Raw genomic sequence first — 17,114 nt, forward strand, 5'->3', positions numbered from 1 at the left:
TCGTGGTTTTTCTGTTGATACTCGAGACTGCCAGGCAAGAGGCGGGATTCCATTAGAGGATTTCGCGTGCTCAATCAGCTTTCGACTGTGACGAACGCATCACAACAGACGGCAAGGTACAAGGAGCGAGACTTGGATGTGCCACAGTCTAGTAGCAGGATGCCCTACCAACAAATGGAGAACAACAACGATGTAAGTGACAAACGTGACTTTTTACCTTTCACATGTCACGCGGTTTTTAGAGAACGTCTGTGATAACAGCATGTTTATGACGCGAGAATTGAATCGGAAAAGGTTGGCATGGCTGACGCTCCTGCCAAACAATATCTAGTCCGAAGATCCAAACGGCTGCCTTGGTGGCTATGGATCTCTATCGCTCACGCACTGGGTATCAGGATTCAACCCAACGATCGCGTTGTTTTGGCTGGCGTGCTATACACATCAACAATCATTTCGGCTCTAGGTAACGATCACAAATATAGTCCTCGCACGAAAAATGTGTTTTCTGTATTGCATTTCGTCCTCAATAGTGTTGGTGGTCTCCACTGGTACTTACGTCATCGCCCAAGTTGTTCACACACATGCTGGCGATCTGAAGCTTAACCAATCGACGATTTTAATGAACGGGGATAAATCAATGGGACTTTCTCGGGAGACACATCGCACCGACGTCATGGACGGTATTCCATTGTAATGGGAAAGCTTTTCATTGGCATAATGCATCTTGTATTGAATCAAAGGGATTGCCATGGTGTCCCTGACCGTCTTCTGGTGCCTATTGGGCCTCTATTCAAAAAATTTGGCGTATCGTTTGTACAATTCGTCCAAGTTTCTCGAAATGGTCCGTCTACACGCTAAAGTAAGTCCAACTTTTATCACAATTTGTGGTTCAGTTATTGTGACGTATTTTTGGGGAGGAAATGAACAAGATTGTGCTGTCGAAAACAATTGGCCACCTCTATCTGATCGTAAATGGGCGTTGAATTGCAAGGGTTGTAACACGAGAATTGCGTAGACGCCCATCATATTCCGTGTGTTTAACTTACCAGTTGTTGCGTGCGTCCTAATCGCTTCTTTTTTTTTATTTGAATTTTTCCTCTAATGTACTCAGACGGTATTGAAAGTCAACGCGGCCTTCGTTTTCTTCCTGTTGATGACGTCGTTCGTTGCCGTTCACAACATTTCGGCATACTACACTTGGTATGCAGACCAGGAAACGTGTGCAGCAGGTATATTGCGAAATAGCTACAGCCAAAAAAGGTTTTGCCTACTGTTTTTTTTTTCTTTTTCTTTTCACACCACGAAAATGCATAGCTGGCATCACGCCCATTCTCTGCCAGATTCGTTTCATCGCCATGTGCATTTTCTCCGTTTTCGCTATTCTCTGGAATTCGCTAGTTGGCATTGGTATTTACATTGGCTTTAAACAATCGTTGATGATTTACTTTAAAAAGAACAAAACAAACATACGCTTTTCAATTAATTATTTTCTGGTTTACGGCAGTTCTTTTATCAGTTTGCCGAACTAATACAATGGGTAAGTTTGCTTGATTACGTATCTTTTGCTTAACGACTTGACTTATTAAACCCATTTTTAAATGTTTAACATAAATTTCTTTTTCAAATGGAGGCATTCGCCGATTCATCCAAGACTTGGAAAGAGATGCTGTCATCTACGAGCGTCAACGTTTCGGACCGAATACTTCTCTCAGTGGTTCGTCATTTCCTATTTTCAAATCGTCCAACGTTTTCCTTCAACTTGAAATGCAAACACAGATATGTTATGGCTAAATGATGGCGATGCCGATCAATCGTCAGATGGCGAAGTCGAGAAAAAACTACGTAGGCGTCATACTGCCTCAACGAGCAACAATAACGAGCCAACACCCACGGACGGACCTTCAGAGTATGTAAACAATAAGCTCAATGTCCGGAAGTGGCTGCATATTTATATGACATTTTGGGCTCTGTTCTCAATAGAAAGAGATCTCCCAGAGAGCCGGAAACGACTGTTACACGATCCCCACAAAGAACGGTGCTGGAATTGCATGACGTTGCATCTCCTGACAATCTTCATAATAACGTGCCAGAGGCCAGGCAAAATGCAAACGAAGACCAAGTCAAGCCCATGTCGACGGCAGTTGTGCTACAAAGATATTGGAAATTATCGGCAAGTTGCCAACTAGTGAAAGATAACGAGTTGGATTTTTATTTTTTAATATTTTTTGTTTCTATTTCGTTAAGCATAAATAATTTTTATCTTATCAATGACGCAGTGCGCTACGCGTGTATCGTCCGTAATGTTTCAGCGTTGGACCACCTGTGTCACCACACTGTGTTTAGCATGGGTAACAATAGGCTTAGTTGAATGGCTATCGAACACGCCTCACCCACTTCAAGTCGCTCAGGTATCATCATTTCGCAACAAATATTAATGGCGAATTTCGGCGTAACGGTGTCGTTGCCAGGTGTGTATACCAATGATGATCTTACCTTTACTGTGCGCCGCCTACGCGGAAGTCAACGGCGAGGGCAAGCGATTATTAAAGGTACAATCATCGGCTGTGCAATGTATACAGCAAGAAAGTCTGAGCTATTATCTTTGTTTTTTTAAAATTATCTTTTCAGTGCATTTACCCTATGGAACAAAGGTTGCACGCTCTGTACGTCATGTGGCAATCTCCACCACAAATGACTGTTTTCGGTAATTTTTCTGTCTTATCTGAAAAGAAAAAAGAAATGAAAGATGGCCAAATAGCATCTAGTAATTTGACGGTCTTTCAGGGATGAATATTACTTACGGTGCCATGGGAACAGCTGCTGCTGGACTACTGTTAGCGTTGATGACGCGCGTCGTCCTGAAACAGTTGGGCGGAGGCAGCTCGTAATATCGAATCAAATTCCTTCGGTACCCGATAGCTCCAAAGTCAGATTACAGGCACAGTCATGAGGCGATCTTCTCTAATTCATATATATATATATTTTTGAATTTTAAGTGCTATTTAGAAGTTCCATCTTTATGCCTTATATATTTATATTGTAATGTATGATTTTGAAGGTTTTATGCGTATGCAATCTAGTCGCATTCAAAGTAATATCTACACACATTTTGCTGCCATTGTCATGTCATTTAGTTGTTATCGTGAAAGTAAGTGTTTCAATGTTTCCCTGGTCCCTATATATAATACAAAGCAAATTAATGGGAATGTTTCTTCTTTGTGTAATCGACATTATGGACAGTGTCGTCTTCTTCATTTGCGTAAAAGGATATTTGTTTGCTAGCTAACGTAATTTTGTCGATGGCTATTTGTTATTAGTTAATGCGCCGTTGAGGTAATACCGCACTCATTTTCGTGAAAGAAACTTAGTTAGGACCCGTTGGCTTTATACCTTTAAAAACTAGTTGATTCAACGATGCCAACGGTGAAGGAGTCATCAGCTTGTGCTGAAGATCGTCAAAGACGGAAATTAGATTTTGAATGGAGTTTGAAACCGATGACGACGCTTATGCGTTGCGTTGGTATTCCGCTTGATTTCCGTGATTATCGGCCGTTAATCGGTGACCGTCGTTCTTGGTTTGTCACCGGTTTTGCACTTCTCTTGTTCTTCATCGATGCAGAATGTCAATTCAGTTTGACAGCTACGATCATCTATGACGCAATCTACCCCCAATCTTCAAATAATTCTTCTCGCTCTGCGACGTTTAAATGGAATAACTCCATCAATTCCATAAACTACATTATTCTAATTTTGGGATCGCACGCCATACTGCTCGCCGTTTCGCAAATTGATTGGCCTCACCTTGTGCGGGTTCTTCATCGCATAGAACAAATGCGTTTTTATAACGAACGACATTTCAAAAAATTCAGGATCCCTTCTTTTGTAGGGTTGGCTGCATCCGTCACGGTAAGTCGCTGATTGTCCTTGTTTTTAAACAAGTAAATTTGTTCACCTTCCCTTTTCTGAAATACAGGAATTGATTAGCTCCGTCACCGTCATTTGGTTCACGTGGGTCGATAGCCCATTTCTATATCAATTGATGACTGTAGGAATATTCCTATTTCTTGGTTTGGTTCTCATCGCTTTCTATCATGTTTGCATACTTTGTTGGATCGCATATCTGATGATGAATGCTCTTGGACAAGATATAAAGGCTAGTGGTAAAGACATCAAGCAGTGCTCCAGTCAGTTGAAACTGTGGAAGGCAACATACTACTTGACAGGCGAATTCGTTCATTACATCAACTGCTGCTTCGGTCCATTTCTATTCTTGCTGACGACCAGTTACTTTGTCAGGATGACTAACAATTCTTTTTATATCTTCTCCATTTTAACATATTCGCACGACAAGGGGCACGAAGCTAAAGTTTACACGTTCATTATTTTCCTCATCAAAGATTGGATTTCTTTCGTTGCTCTTACGTACATACCATCTTTAGTCCGGAAGGAGGTAAAATATCATAAAGACTTACAAACATCCATTCTGTTCATTTCAATGCATACTTTTTCTTATCATTTTATAATTAAATTAAACGATATTGATTAAAGGCAATGAACATAACCAGAAAGCTACAGAATTTGCAATTTGAAGACAATGCTCTTAAGCGCCAAGTATGTCACCCAATACATTAGTTGATCAGGTAATTCTAATCAGCTGCAATATTAGGCGGAATTGTTAAGGATGGAAGTCTCACTCTCACTGCCTCAAATCACAGCTGCTGGTTTCTTCGATATCGACTGCAAACTCATACCAACGGTGAGAACTGCCGTAATAGAAAAGGAAAATCGAACAATCATAACACATTTCCCTAATGATTTGTTGCAGATGGTGGGGACAACGTTGACTTACCTCATCATCCTCTACCAGTTCGATTCCAATGAAAAATAAAACCTTGATTCAACGACTTAAATTGTATTGCCAATGCCCATTTACTTCTAGACAGTGTGCATTATATATTTTTTGGTTTACGCAGCATTCGTTCACTGTCGTGCTTAATCACGTTTGCATTGATCGCACATTCAGAATGATTAAGGTGCAGGGGCTCCTTCGGCCGTCTTCTGATGTATCCCTTTTAATCGGCAATCGATTGGCGACACACTAAGGTTGTGGATGTTCGATGTGGGTGATAGAAACCAGATACTGCAGAAACCCTACGCTTCCTAAAGTCATACGATGCACATTGCCCCCCAGAAACGTCTTATTTGTGTGGCTGACATTTCATTATAACTCAACGTGCGAGTAAATAACAAGCATCAATTTATATGTGGTGTAGTATACAGTACATAAAAACATTACAGAAAATCTGACATGTAAGACAGATTCAAATATCAATAATGCAGCAAAGCGGTTCATATATTAGAATACACAATCGTACCTCGGATGTTGTGGTCATTTTCTTATCGACCAAACTCAAAAAGTCCCAATATTTAAAAAAAACCAACAAACAAAAAGTTTGAGCTAGCTTGTGAATTTGTCGTGAATTACGGAAAACCACAGAAAGATTGACTTCGTTTATCATCAAAACATAGCTCAAAATTGCGCAATACGTTGGGAAATGGGGTGACGCTATAGGTGTTGGGATTAGCGAGCGACAGTCGAACTCGTTCCTCTCCCCGGAGCGGACTGTATGGGCATGGACCGCCGTTTAGTTGTTTGTCACCTAGTGTTGCTCTTCTTGGTCACTTGTCAGGTATCTCCAACTCCAAGAAACCATCTATTAGGTAAATTACATGAATCAAAACATTCATTGGCTCGGTGTAATTAAGACTTTGACTTTTAAAAGAATATCGCCACTCTGCCGAGCAATGGCTGTCGACTGTGAATCGAGCTCTCGAACATGCGGCTAACAGACAAGCAATTTTATCGTGGCAAATCCACACCAACCGAACGTCAGAAGCTGTCAAGGAATTCAGCAACGAAGAGCAGTCTCGATTTGCACTTAATGAGCACTTGTGTCAACTGCGGAAGCGATGGGTGATGGCCCTGCTGAGTCAGACCCAGCAGAAAATGATGTCCAGGTTGTGTCACGGAATTCGATTAAACGAAGAGCAGACCAGGTTAGTTAGATTTCTTCAAATGCTATTTTGAATTTTATAGTTTAATAGTGACAGTTTTGCGAAGGGTATTGGTAGAAACTTCTGCGCGATTGCAAGCCATCTATTCGGAAGCTGTTGTTAATGTGGCCGGACTCAATTATACTGGCGAGAGTGAAATTAAAGAGCTCATGGCCAAATCGCAAAACTATTCCGTGTTGCTTGAAGCCTGGACCGGTTGGCGCAACGCTGTTGGTCCGCCGTCTAAAGAACTCTTTAGTCGCATGATCGAAATCAACAATTTGGGTGTTCAAGCAGCAGGTGATTGGTCGATTGGATGCTCTTACTTTGAAAGGTCTATAATTGTCTTGTGAAATGATAGGATTTAGTGACACCAGTGAGATATGGAAGAACGAATTGGGAATCAAAAATCTGGAACAAGTCGTCGATGATTTGTTTGCTACAATTCAACCGCTTTACATCCAACTGTACGCGTTCGTTCGAGGCCGTCTGGCCGCCATCGATAAAACCGGAACCGTTCACCCGGATCGTCCTCTACCAGCTCATGTTTTAGGTGAACTTGAGCCATCAGAAATTCGTCTTTTAATAGTAAATTAAATATTTGAAATGCCACTTTAAGGAAATATGTGGGCGCAAAATTGGGAGCCGCTGTTACCGCGTTTAATGCCAAACGCAACGCTTTCGGGAGGGGAGGAGGCCACACAAGTCCTGCGCAGACGCTACTCTTCTTTCACTCAGCTGGTGGTGGTGGCGCAAGATTTCTTTCTATCACTTGGCTTTCCCCCGCTGCCTCTCAATTTTTGGACCCGTTCGCAATTTGTCCGGCCTACTGATGGCACGAAACCAGTTTGTCACGGTTCGGCAACCAATTTTTACTCTCGAGACGACGTCAGGTGCTAATCTGTACATTTTCTGAATACATCTTTATCTTATTAATATTTTTAAAGGCTGATGATGTGCGGCGAAATCAACGAGGATGATTTTTATACACTTCATCATGAAATGGGTCATCTTTATTATTTTTTGGCTTACAATCACCAGCCGTTTCTCTTTCGTGTAAGTTTTGACTCGTATGTTGAAAACATACCACATTAATCACGAGGAATGAATTGCTCTTAATTTGCATATAGTCCGGAGCCAGCTCTGCTTTCCATGAAGCAATTGGCGACAGCATTATTTATGCAGCGATGACGACCCAGCATCGTCGACGACTAGGATTTCTGCACTCGGATAACAACGTTAATCAGAAAGGTATTTTATTAGAGCTTCTTAGTAATTTGTTAATGTACACCTATAGATTTTTTAAAATTCATAATTATTATGGATTGCATTTTTAGATCTGGAAATTGTCAATCTTCTTCGACAAGCCCTGGTTAAAATCCCTCTTCTACCCTACAGTTTATCACTGGAGAAATGGCGATGGGCTGTCATGGCAGGTCAGATCAAACCCGACCAGTACAATCGAGCTTGGTGGAACATGAAGCTGAAATATCAAGGTAACCTCCCAAAACTAAGCAACGTTTTATAATTGGTATAACCAGTCTTTGCCTAAAACAGGAATAGTACCTCCTATCCCACGCTCGGAAAAAGATTTTGATCCTGCCAGCAAATTTCACATCATTAGCAACACACCTTACATTAGGTAGATCAAGACCTTGCGTCTGTAGATAAAATTAGAAAAACACTTAAATTTTTGCCTTTTTATGCATTTAACAACGGTGTTATTGGCCAGATATTTCCTAAGTAGCATTCTTCAAGTGCAAATTTTACAAGCTCTGTGTGACGCCAGTCAACAAGGGCCTCGCTTCGGAAAACCGCTTAATCAGTGTGACATTTATGGATCGGTTGAAGCAGGAAATCGTTTGAGGTACAATTTTGTAAAAAAAAAAAAAATTATTATAATTTACAGCAGGAATGCACAAGTAAATTCTAGCAAGAAAGGAAACTAAAACTCTGTTAACCCTTATAATCATGTATTACAGAGAGATGCTGTCTTTGGGCAGTAGTCGGCCCTGGAACGTGGCTCTTAAAGTACTTACCCACGAGCAAAATCCGACAATAGATGCGAGACCGCTGATGGATTATTATCGACCGCTGCACGAGTGGTTGTTATCCGAAAATCGTCGATTGAATTACACAGTCGATATTCATGAAGACATTTCAGTGTTCAATAATATCGAAGATTTAGCGGCAAACTTTTGATTCTGTTTGTTAGTGTTCGAAACGGTTATACACGGCATATTGACTCTATGGGTTTTTAAATATTACGCCAGTTTTTACTCTTATATTACAACTTCCTAGACAACTCCATCAGATGACGCTACATATGTTATATTTTATTGTTTAATCAGGGAACGGCGCGAACGCAGTCCCCCACTACCAAAAATTGTACTCCCGAGTTAATCACATTTGGATTAATCGCAAGGGTCAGCCCATCCGTAGTGCAATGGAAAGGCCTCGCCCTGGAGGAACCACCTTAGTGATCATGGTTGCCTCTGAGCCAGGTAAGTATGCTTTTGGCTGGTTTCGAAGAAGTACTTGTACTGTTTGAGTTACCAAACATGGATGGTAAAGTTACGCAGTTTACTTATCATTTTACGATGTTGAATTTGTATCGAAACGGATAAAAACTATATCATACGAAGCCTCACAACAAGTTCTGTAATGTTCATTTACATGAATGTGTTTTTTTTTGCAAAATCATTTGAAATTTTGAAAAGAACTATTTATTTAACGGAAAACCATTTTTACTTTCTGTTCTCCCAAACGGGACCATCTGCGGCAGAGGGAGGGAAAGGCAACTGCCTAAGGGCGTACAAAGAAAGTGGCCCTAATACATAGTATATGGTCGGACGACGACGGAAAACAGACAGTGTTTATTTAATAAACAGTCAAACACGCAAAACAAAAATGCAAAGACATACAGCAAAACAAAAAGATGCTCGGAGTAAAGTAATTGATTGCTTTTGTACATAATATTGCATACTGCTATTGTTTTGAAATTGATAAATAATAAACTAGGCTAGCAGCGTCAGGCCGTCAGCACAATCTGTATTTTACTCACACAGCGGATAAACTCATAACAGCTGGTTGTAAAATTATAAATTTATAAAAAATGTTTTGAAAAAGACTGGATCGTTAGTAGGAAGATAATGTAAAGAAGATTATAGCTTCAATCGTTTGCTCGTCGCTGCTGTAGCCCGGATACTTAGGTTATGGATAGAAAGTTTGTGTTTAACCAACAGATGGCGGACATTTTCGGATTCAAAATTTTTTATATTTGAGCTAAATTTGTCATCTGGGGTAGACCGAAAATAAAATGCAAGGCAATTGGATAATTTGTTAAAAAGATTAAAAACATAAGAATAAAAATTTTTTCTTTCTCATTGGCCATTATATTAGTCCTAATTAAAAACACTGGTCCAATCGAATAGTCTTCTCTCTACCGTCATTGAATTTACCTTTTATTTTTTCTTTAAAAAGGCGGAAGGTGATTGGAAAGTTCAAGAAACGGTCAGTGGCACATCGAACGGCTGGCGTTTTTTCTCTAATGTCGGAGAACAAAGCCCAAAGGGACGTTGAACAAATTTGACCTGGGGAAATGTACCTGGATAGAGGAGATCAGAACTCCTGCTGCTATAATTTTCCTTTATTTCAAAACTACAGACCGATATTGTGGGTCAAGGTAAATCTTTAGTCTTCCGATCCTAGCAACCAGTAGAGCAATTTTACACACAAAGCAATCGGTGGAATCATGCCCACTTGCGTGAAAATCTCATATTAGCTGCAAATTACAACTGTACGTATAATAATCATGGATTGTCTAGGTCCAGGAAAAACTGAAAACAGGTTTAAAATACCCACGCTCCGTCTTTCAAATAAAGAAGTTTTCGATGGGCGGGAATAGAAAAGAAGTCACTTACGATTTTCTCATTTTTATTTTGTTTTGTTTTTCAGTTTTCCAGTCGTGGCGAGGAGACTAAGATCAGCCGATTTACTTCCTCTTTTTAGCGTTTTTAACGTCAGTACGATTTTTCTTTTCACGTGAAACTTACATCTATGTCAGAGCTGCCCAGATGCTAGGTTCCCAAATTTTTTAAAAAAGAGTTGATCTCAAGGAAGAGACGAAAACAAGCTACATTGTTTCCCCCTAATCAAAACATATGCTGCCCTCAGTGGTCGTTGACACCAGCGCTTGCGTAATACAGCGGTCGATACAGAACCTCCCTTATAATTCACGAATCAAGGTCATGATAAAATTTGCTGTCGAAAGAAATCTTGCGTGTTATGTAAACAATGCTTTATGAAATTATTTCGACTTCGGTACCTTTTCTCTTTTCTTGTTAACGGTTTGATCCTGACGTTTCGAAATGGTATGACCTGCACTTCACGTGGACATATCCTATAGCTCGTTAGAGTCTTAAATTCTTTGCCATAAATTTCTCTCCGCCTAACGGAAATCGCTTGCCTCGGGTTGGTTTTATAAACGAAACCATATTTCATTTAAAGTGTTAAATTTTTCAAATTCATTTGAAATTCTCTTGCACTGTTTTCTACAAGGATAATGGTTTTGTTATTGAATGAATTCGAAGTGATTTGAATGTCACACAACAAAAATTTTTCATACTTCATACCTTCTTTAAGTCTTCGGGGCATGTCCAGTTTCCCGCCAAAGAAAATTTTTGTTGTCTGCTGTCAATGTTGAACGAACCCGTCGAATAAGGCAGAAGGTAAAGTTATAAGCATAGGCTCGAGACACTCATGCTAAATGGAAATCCATAATTGGCTGTTTCTTTGTTTTCTAGTCAACATACGTATCTTCAACGATAATCTATCTAGGGATAGCGCAGTATGCTAAAAATAAGAAAATGGGTATGCAACAGGTAGAACTTGCAAGTTCAAATCAAAATAAAATAGGTAAACACTTAGAATGCGACACAAATAAAGATAGTTTCAAGATTCAAACATGCAAAAAAAAAATGATAAACGGGAGAAGACTAATTTGTAACCAATTTGTTGGATTTGATCCGTTAGCTTTCTGCGATCAAAACCCCCTTATGTCAGATTGAATTTGATTTGCCGTGGTATGTTAAGGCCCTACAACCTCTATCCGTAATTACTTAGACAACGTGATATGTACTGAATGGTGAACGAAAGGTTATTTTTTATTATTAATGTTTTTTTTCAACTCCTAATGAGATGGAGAGAGAGGAAAATATCACTACCATCATACCATGATTCCGTTTGGAAATCAGTGATATTCCCAACAGGCAACAACTACGGAACAAATACTTAAAACCTTTTCTAACCAGACGTCGAAACAGACGCAACGCGAGAAATGAAGAGATGGCAACGTAGCTTCCAATATGATGCACGCTTTTCCCACTACTTCTAGCAAGCTTTCTTTTCGTTCTTCGACAACGCCTCGTGGTCGGAATTTTTACCCTCCGAATTTAGACAATTTATCTGGAATCTCGACCTTTTTCTGATCTACATGCATTACTTTTCGAGGTAACAGGTCTTACGTGTCAAATTGGGTCTAAAATATGTTGGTTTAGAGGAGGTAGTGACCTGTAAAGGAGTCCCCCAACAACATCGGTTTAATGGCGTTCAAAAGTGACGCATATCGATTAGATTGGGTTTATTCATTATTTCGCCTACTACTAGTGCCTAGCTTGTGTGCGTTTTGTCGTGTTTGTTTTTTGAATTGAAAGTTTTTGACCAATCAAAACATTTGTCAACATTTGCAGATATAAGTAATGGAAGGTCATCACCAGCAGTCTAATGCAACTAATATGCACCAACAGCATACAAATCCAGAACCAACCACGAAAAATCGTAGTGCGGGAGGAGGTGGTGCAGGCAAAACGAGCAAAAAGAGAAAAAGGAATCAGGATCTTGGCCCTGGAGCTCCTCGTCAACCTGTAAATGGTGAGTAAGTTCAAGTCATGTCCGCCATAGTGGAATACTTGTATACTTTGTTGTTCCCCATACTTTTTTCAGACGCTTTTTACAATTATTTGAAAGCCATTGATTGAAATGTCTGTGAATGTAGGTTATGTCCGGTTTCTAAATGAGAGAAGAGAACAAGTACGGGCTGCCAATCCAAGCGCAGGTTTTGCTGATATTATGAAAATAATGGCCCAGGAATGGACTCAACTACCTGCCGAGGAAAAACAAAAATATATGCAAGCTGCTGAACAAGACCGCCAACGTTATCAAAAAGAACTACAAGAGTATCAACAGACGGAAGCTTACAAAAGTTATGTCCAACAACAGCAACAGCAACATGTTCAACAGCAGTTACATTTACAGCAACAACAGAGACAAGCTATGCAAGCTACTCATCAAACTCAGTCACAGGTAAGCTTGCACGTTGTGATATTGTGTTACGAAAGTACTGTGAATTTTTTATGTTACAATTATTCAGCAACAACCAGCAGCACATTCGTCTCATAGCCAAGTCCAGGCTCAGCCATATATCCAACAAATCCAGAGTTACAACCCCCAGTTGCATATTGTTCAACATATGCAACCAGGGCAACATCAACAACATGGTGATAGAAGTAACAATACCGCTGGTCACCGTCCTGATGGGTCAGGAAATCAAGTCGGTGTCTTCGACATTCCCATCTTCACGGAAGAATTTCTCGATCACAACAAAGGTATGATTAATTCTTTAATGAAAACTTTAAGTAGTTTTGAATGGAAATGCATTTTTTCGTTGGCTGTCTGTAAGGAGCTGTCTGTTTGTTGAGGGTAAATGTAGAGTAAAAACAGTTTTTTTGAACAAAAAAGAAACCGTAACAATCGTGAAACTTTAAAATTCAAATTTGTGACTGTTACAGTTAAGAGAAGACTCCATCACACTGCCTTCTAGCCGTACACTGCGCTCAAGGCGTGTGTGAAGAAAACAATTGTAGGCAGTGTGATGGATCTTGGCCTATTTTTAATCTAGTGAGCATTGCACCAATGCATGGGTCTGGCTATTCCTTCTTACCCATCACCTTGAAACCGTTTCCTTCTAACCCGATTATGTTTGATGTGGCTTTTCAAAATCATTCAATAGTAGATGCTAAACGAGCCAAGTTACCGATGTGTCATTTTCTCGTGTAGCGATTGAGATGGCGGCGCTTTTAAATGCAAGAAACTTGTTTTCTATGGAAAAGTTTTCAGCCCATTCTTTTTCTTACTCTGCTACCGTTATATAAATTTATCGCCTCGACTATGTGTAATGGGGAATTCTCTATTAAGGTTGCGTAAATGGTTACCTAGTGATAAAAACTTGTATGGGATTTTTTTTTTTATTCCAAAGTTTTTTGTTGAATGAATAAATGTAATGCTTGGGTTGTGAGACGGCATCGTGATAGTAGTGGCTCATTTCTAGTTCGATTAGAAATTAACATATGAATAAGGTCTTATTTTAACAAAATAACTTTAGTGATCTAAATTGCCAAAGATTATGACACATTGGCATTTTTATCTATTGAGTAAAAGCCAAGTAGAATCGGAATTTTGTTCCGTGCAACTTGGCTTGACTACCATTCCATTCAAATCATAAGACATTCCTTAAAAACCCTTGACAACCCTGTAATGGTCCTGCCCCGTCTTAGTCCGAGAAACAGAGCTGCGGCAGCTGCGGAAAGCGTCAGCCGAGTACGAGGAGCAGAACAGCGCCCTGCGGAAGCACGTCGAGACTCTTCAAGCGGCCGTCAGTCGACTGGAAGCGGAAACGGAGCAGCAGCGACGACACAGTGCCGCACTCCAGCATCACCTCGACAGCCTGCGCGATGTGCTGGCCAACAGTTTTGCCCATTTGCCCCTTCCAGGTGACTCAACCTCTTTCAGAATCTATTCAGATTTAAGAATGGACCAAATCTGGAAATACTAGCCTGTTTCTATATCTGATTCCAATCGAGTAGCCGCTAAGGTACGAATTCCGACAACTTTTGCTGAACCTTTTTCGTTTTTTTATCTGTCCTTTCTTGGCACACCGTTCATGGTTTTTCTTAAGAGAAAAAAAAAATGATACAAGTAGACTTCGATTCATTCAAATCAAGATTCAGATAGTACATTGGTTTCCGTTAAAAGTAATTGCGATAGAAAAGATATAACTGAACGCTTCACGATTCCTGTTGACGATCATAAGGTTAGCGCGTTTGAACCAACGGCAATGATTTTACTTTTTCTTTTCAAAGGTTACAATGAGACTCCGACGTCACAAACGGTGGATAACTACATGGCCCATTTGCGCTCCATAATCCAAGAAGGATCGCCTGAAAATGCTGGATTGATTGCCGCCGCGCGCGATATCATATCGCGTCTGAATTATTCCGCCTAATGTCTTCTGATTTGACTTTGACCCCCGCCACACTGACAGTTTTTTTTTTTTCCCCTTCTCTTCTCTCTTCCTCTTCCGCAAGAAAAAGAAAATGAAAAAAGTATTATTACTTCAAACCAACAATATCGTCGCTCCGCTTAGTCTGTCGGCTGTTTTCTTACAAAGTCTATCGCACGCGGTCGGACTCGAACGTTTTTTGGGTTCTGTTGGATCCTTGCTAAGCTTTCACGAATTCTCTGCGCGGCAACATTGTTTTTCTTTCTTTAAATCCTGATTTTCCGCATAGGTCAACGTTTTGTTGTGAGAGTACAAATAGTAGCGCGACTGATAACCCCCCCCCCCCCAACTCCAATCTTCTTTCTCATCCAAAGTAGATCGATTCCAGGCTCTTAAAAAAAAAAAATACTTGCGAGTTCTTTGCCTGCGTGCTTACCGTGAAACATCCCTGCTCGTTCTCCCTTACCCTTAACATTCGTTTCACGAGTATTCTATCTGGTTGTATGATTTGTGTGCTTGTTCCCCTCATCCCTCCCATTCCCCCATTACTACGAAATTCAGACTGAACAAAATCGGATATGTTTCTCGCCCTCGGATCTTCCTCTTTTTCTGTAAAGCCTTATTTGTAATCCTTTCCGCAGTTTTATGTTAGCGATTTTTAATTTTTTTTTTTCTTCTTCTTTCGTTTGTAGAAAATGATACTGGATATCGGTAGGAAGGAAAAGTTCCGAATGCCCCGGAACCAGTTGACGCAAAAACTAAACAAAGACAAAAAAAAATACTAGCAATACGACATTCAGAAATCAACCAGACACGACTTAGATATACGGAATCAAACAAAACAAGAGTTGTTCGACTGGTTCTGGGTGAATGTAGAGCGATCATTAAAGGGGGAGAAACAAAAGAGGAAAGTTTGATTGAAATTTGTGTGCCATGGGTCATCCTATAAAAGATCACGCTATCTCTTTGAAAAGGCTCTTGTTTTTTTTTTTTTGCTCGTTTCGTTCCCCCCTCACCCTACCCTTCCTTTTAATTAAATGCATATTGCCGTTATGTTGAAGTGCTGATCCCAAGTGATGAAGTCCTTATGGCCTGTCGGCTCGTCCGATGTTGTCCTTTTGGTTTTGCTTCCATCTCACCCTGATATTATTAGATGATGAATTTGGTTGAGTTTGGGCCGAATTCTCCTTATTTCTGATTGCTGCTGACACCTCACTGGGGACAGACGTATTTTTCCATTCGTATCGAGCAGTGCACCACCTACATCCCCAAACAACCATCTTATGTTGGTTCTTCCCCACCCCATCTGCTCTTATCTCTCATTACATGTGTGCGACGTTTTATAATACCACCTTCCTGATTTGATTTTTTTTTCTGATTTGTTGTTGGAGAAATCCTCAATTTTTCAATCCGTTCAATTTTTTTATTTGCTGCTTCTCGGTCTCTATATCCTCCTCAGTTTGGTGTGTCGTCGTTGCGTTATAAACCGTCAGATATACCTTGATCCGTACGAAAATACAACGTGGCACTTTTTTTCTAAAAAAAAAAAAAAAAAAGAAAGACAGAAAACGGTTTCACGGTTATCTAATGTTTCGCGAAAATTGTGTGCAGTACCGAGAACCAAATCTTGGGTAACCACGAACGTGGATTTTTACACAGAAGAAGCCGTTTGAAATTGTGATACTGGGAAGAAGAAAAACTTCGCAATCCACGACGTTTTTTTTCTTTTATTGAGACACACAGGAGTTTCCTGTCTTCGCCGATGCTTGTTTTGACTTGCGATGGACAAGTATAGTGGTAAACAGACCATAAGGTTTGCTTTTGGAAAGGAGGTAAACTGCCCCTGGCCATAGTGGTACGTTGAGCTCATTAGCCTCTCGTTGATAATTATTGAACGATGGCAGTAGCTTTTTTTGTTTTGTTTTGTTTTTAAGTAGGTTCAATAAAAAATATGTTCTCTACCTTTCTTGATTCCTACCTTGGCCCATGGTCGAGCAAACAGCTGTTTTCTAAGGAATAGCCTAATCGCAATTTCCGCTCCGGCGAGCTCTAGACAAAGCGACTCTCAGGCCCTGCTTTGTTTGTTCGTTATTAAGTACCTTCTCTTATGCCATCCCCTTCTTCTTCAATGTAATCATAGTTGGGAGCTTGATTGCTGTCTTATTTATGATATCAGAGGGCTAGTTTATTAAAGAGAGAGTCTAAGATTTTGTTTTTTTCTTTGATGATGAAAATTTCACTAGTTTATGATCTCTCATTTTCTTCATTACCTTATGAGTATAGTTTTTTTTAAAAAGAAGGCTGTAGACGTCATAAAAGATGTGGTTGTTGATCGTCAATCTAGCCGCAGCGTTACCGTTTCGCCGACGTATCCATAAAATGATCATCGAGTGACCGAACGATTTCTGTCTTGAGGCGGAAATACTTTAATCATAAAGCAACCCTCCAAAGGCACCGCCAGTCTTTTGCGTAGACAAGATTAAGTTTTTTTTCGAAGAACTGCGTCTTTTCGAATGGTGTAAAAAAAGAATCCCTTCAGAGTTCTGACGCTGAAAAGAAAAAAAAAAAAAAACGTTTATGTGTGGGCTTAAACCTAGCGTGAATACAGAGCCACATTTATTTTCTGGAGCTACTAGAATCTTCTTGATGAAACATCGAAACCCTTTTGTTAAACACTTTCGCAGAATCCATTTCCAAACCGACCGACGAAGTGGAAGCCAAC

The 17,114-nt window shown here is 40.1% G+C and overlaps 4 protein-coding genes, 1 long non-coding RNA gene and 1 other non-coding gene across 10 annotated transcripts; 4 read left to right on the forward strand and 2 right to left on the reverse strand.

The window, feature by feature from the left end:
- The first annotated feature begins 12 nt into the window (after nucleotides 1–12).
- LOC116922860 lies at nucleotides 13–3,206 on the forward strand. 2 transcript variants are annotated; one of them, XM_032929317.2, is made up of 14 exons: nucleotides 13–192; nucleotides 262–463; nucleotides 531–680; nucleotides 741–859; nucleotides 1,112–1,229; nucleotides 1,315–1,407; nucleotides 1,505–1,537; nucleotides 1,631–1,714; nucleotides 1,777–1,906; nucleotides 1,981–2,170; nucleotides 2,277–2,408; nucleotides 2,469–2,549; nucleotides 2,629–2,704; nucleotides 2,785–3,206. In XM_032929317.2, exons 1-14 carry the CDS (start codon nucleotides 160–162, stop codon nucleotides 2,886–2,888), a joined length of 1,545 nt encoding a protein of 514 aa, XP_032785208.2. In that variant the 5' UTR covers nucleotides 13–159; the 3' UTR covers nucleotides 2,889–3,206. The 2 variants fall into 2 exon arrangements, with proteins under 2 accessions (XP_032785208.2, XP_045030367.1); XM_045174432.1 differs by having other exon boundaries at nucleotides 295–463.
- Nucleotides 3,207–3,414: 208 nt separating this feature from the next.
- On the forward strand, nucleotides 3,415–5,376 carry LOC116922945 (gustatory and pheromone receptor 39a). The gene is made up of 5 exons (XM_045174531.1): nucleotides 3,415–3,906; nucleotides 3,974–4,450; nucleotides 4,549–4,611; nucleotides 4,667–4,756; nucleotides 4,826–5,376. The coding sequence occupies exons 1-5, from the start codon at nucleotides 3,415–3,417 to the stop codon at nucleotides 4,886–4,888; spliced, it is 1,185 nt and encodes a 394-aa protein (XP_045030466.1). The 3' UTR covers nucleotides 4,889–5,376.
- Nucleotides 5,377–5,570: 194 nt separating this feature from the next.
- On the forward strand, nucleotides 5,571–8,304 carry LOC116922832 (angiotensin-converting enzyme). Its single transcript, XM_032929282.2, has 11 exons — nucleotides 5,571–5,721; nucleotides 5,784–6,057; nucleotides 6,122–6,354; nucleotides 6,416–6,607; nucleotides 6,674–6,947; nucleotides 7,002–7,110; nucleotides 7,185–7,305; nucleotides 7,392–7,550; nucleotides 7,612–7,696; nucleotides 7,787–7,921; nucleotides 8,037–8,304. Exons 1-11 carry the CDS (start codon nucleotides 5,628–5,630, stop codon nucleotides 8,254–8,256), a joined length of 1,896 nt encoding a protein of 631 aa, XP_032785173.2. The 5' UTR covers nucleotides 5,571–5,627; the 3' UTR covers nucleotides 8,257–8,304.
- A 98-nt stretch (nucleotides 8,305–8,402) lies between these two features.
- LOC116924097 lies at nucleotides 8,403–8,566 on the reverse strand. Its single transcript, XR_004394751.1, has one exon. It is a non-coding gene; the product is annotated as a U1 spliceosomal RNA (small nuclear RNA).
- Nucleotides 8,567–8,870: 304 nt separating this feature from the next.
- On the reverse strand, nucleotides 8,871–11,306 carry LOC116923130. The gene is made up of 3 exons (XR_004394381.2): nucleotides 10,689–11,306; nucleotides 10,382–10,607; nucleotides 8,871–10,317 (listed from the first exon to the last, which is right to left on the reverse strand). It is a non-coding gene; the product is annotated as an uncharacterized LOC116923130 (long non-coding RNA).
- A 99-nt stretch (nucleotides 11,307–11,405) lies between these two features.
- LOC116922952 (high mobility group protein 20A) lies at nucleotides 11,406–15,757 on the forward strand. 4 transcript variants are annotated; one of them, XM_045174434.1, is made up of 6 exons: nucleotides 11,406–11,565; nucleotides 11,805–11,985; nucleotides 12,110–12,417; nucleotides 12,485–12,719; nucleotides 13,668–13,883; nucleotides 14,253–15,757. In XM_045174434.1, the coding sequence occupies exons 2-6, from the start codon at nucleotides 11,814–11,816 to the stop codon at nucleotides 14,393–14,395; spliced, it is 1,074 nt and encodes a 357-aa protein (XP_045030369.1). In that variant the 5' UTR covers nucleotides 11,406–11,565; nucleotides 11,805–11,813; the 3' UTR covers nucleotides 14,396–15,757. The 4 variants fall into 4 exon arrangements, with proteins under 4 accessions (XP_045030369.1, XP_045030371.1, XP_045030372.1 ...); XM_045174436.1 differs by having other exon boundaries at nucleotides 13,668–13,984; nucleotides 14,253–14,441; XM_045174435.1 differs by lacking the exon at nucleotides 11,406–11,565 and adding an exon at nucleotides 11,616–11,733.
- The last annotated feature ends 1,357 nt before the right edge of the window (nucleotides 15,758–17,114 follow it).

This window comes from Daphnia magna, linkage group LG5, assembly GCF_020631705.1.
Source record: "Daphnia magna isolate NIES linkage group LG5, ASM2063170v1.1, whole genome shotgun sequence".
Taxonomy (NCBI): Eukaryota; Metazoa; Arthropoda; class Branchiopoda; order Diplostraca; family Daphniidae; genus Daphnia; species Daphnia magna.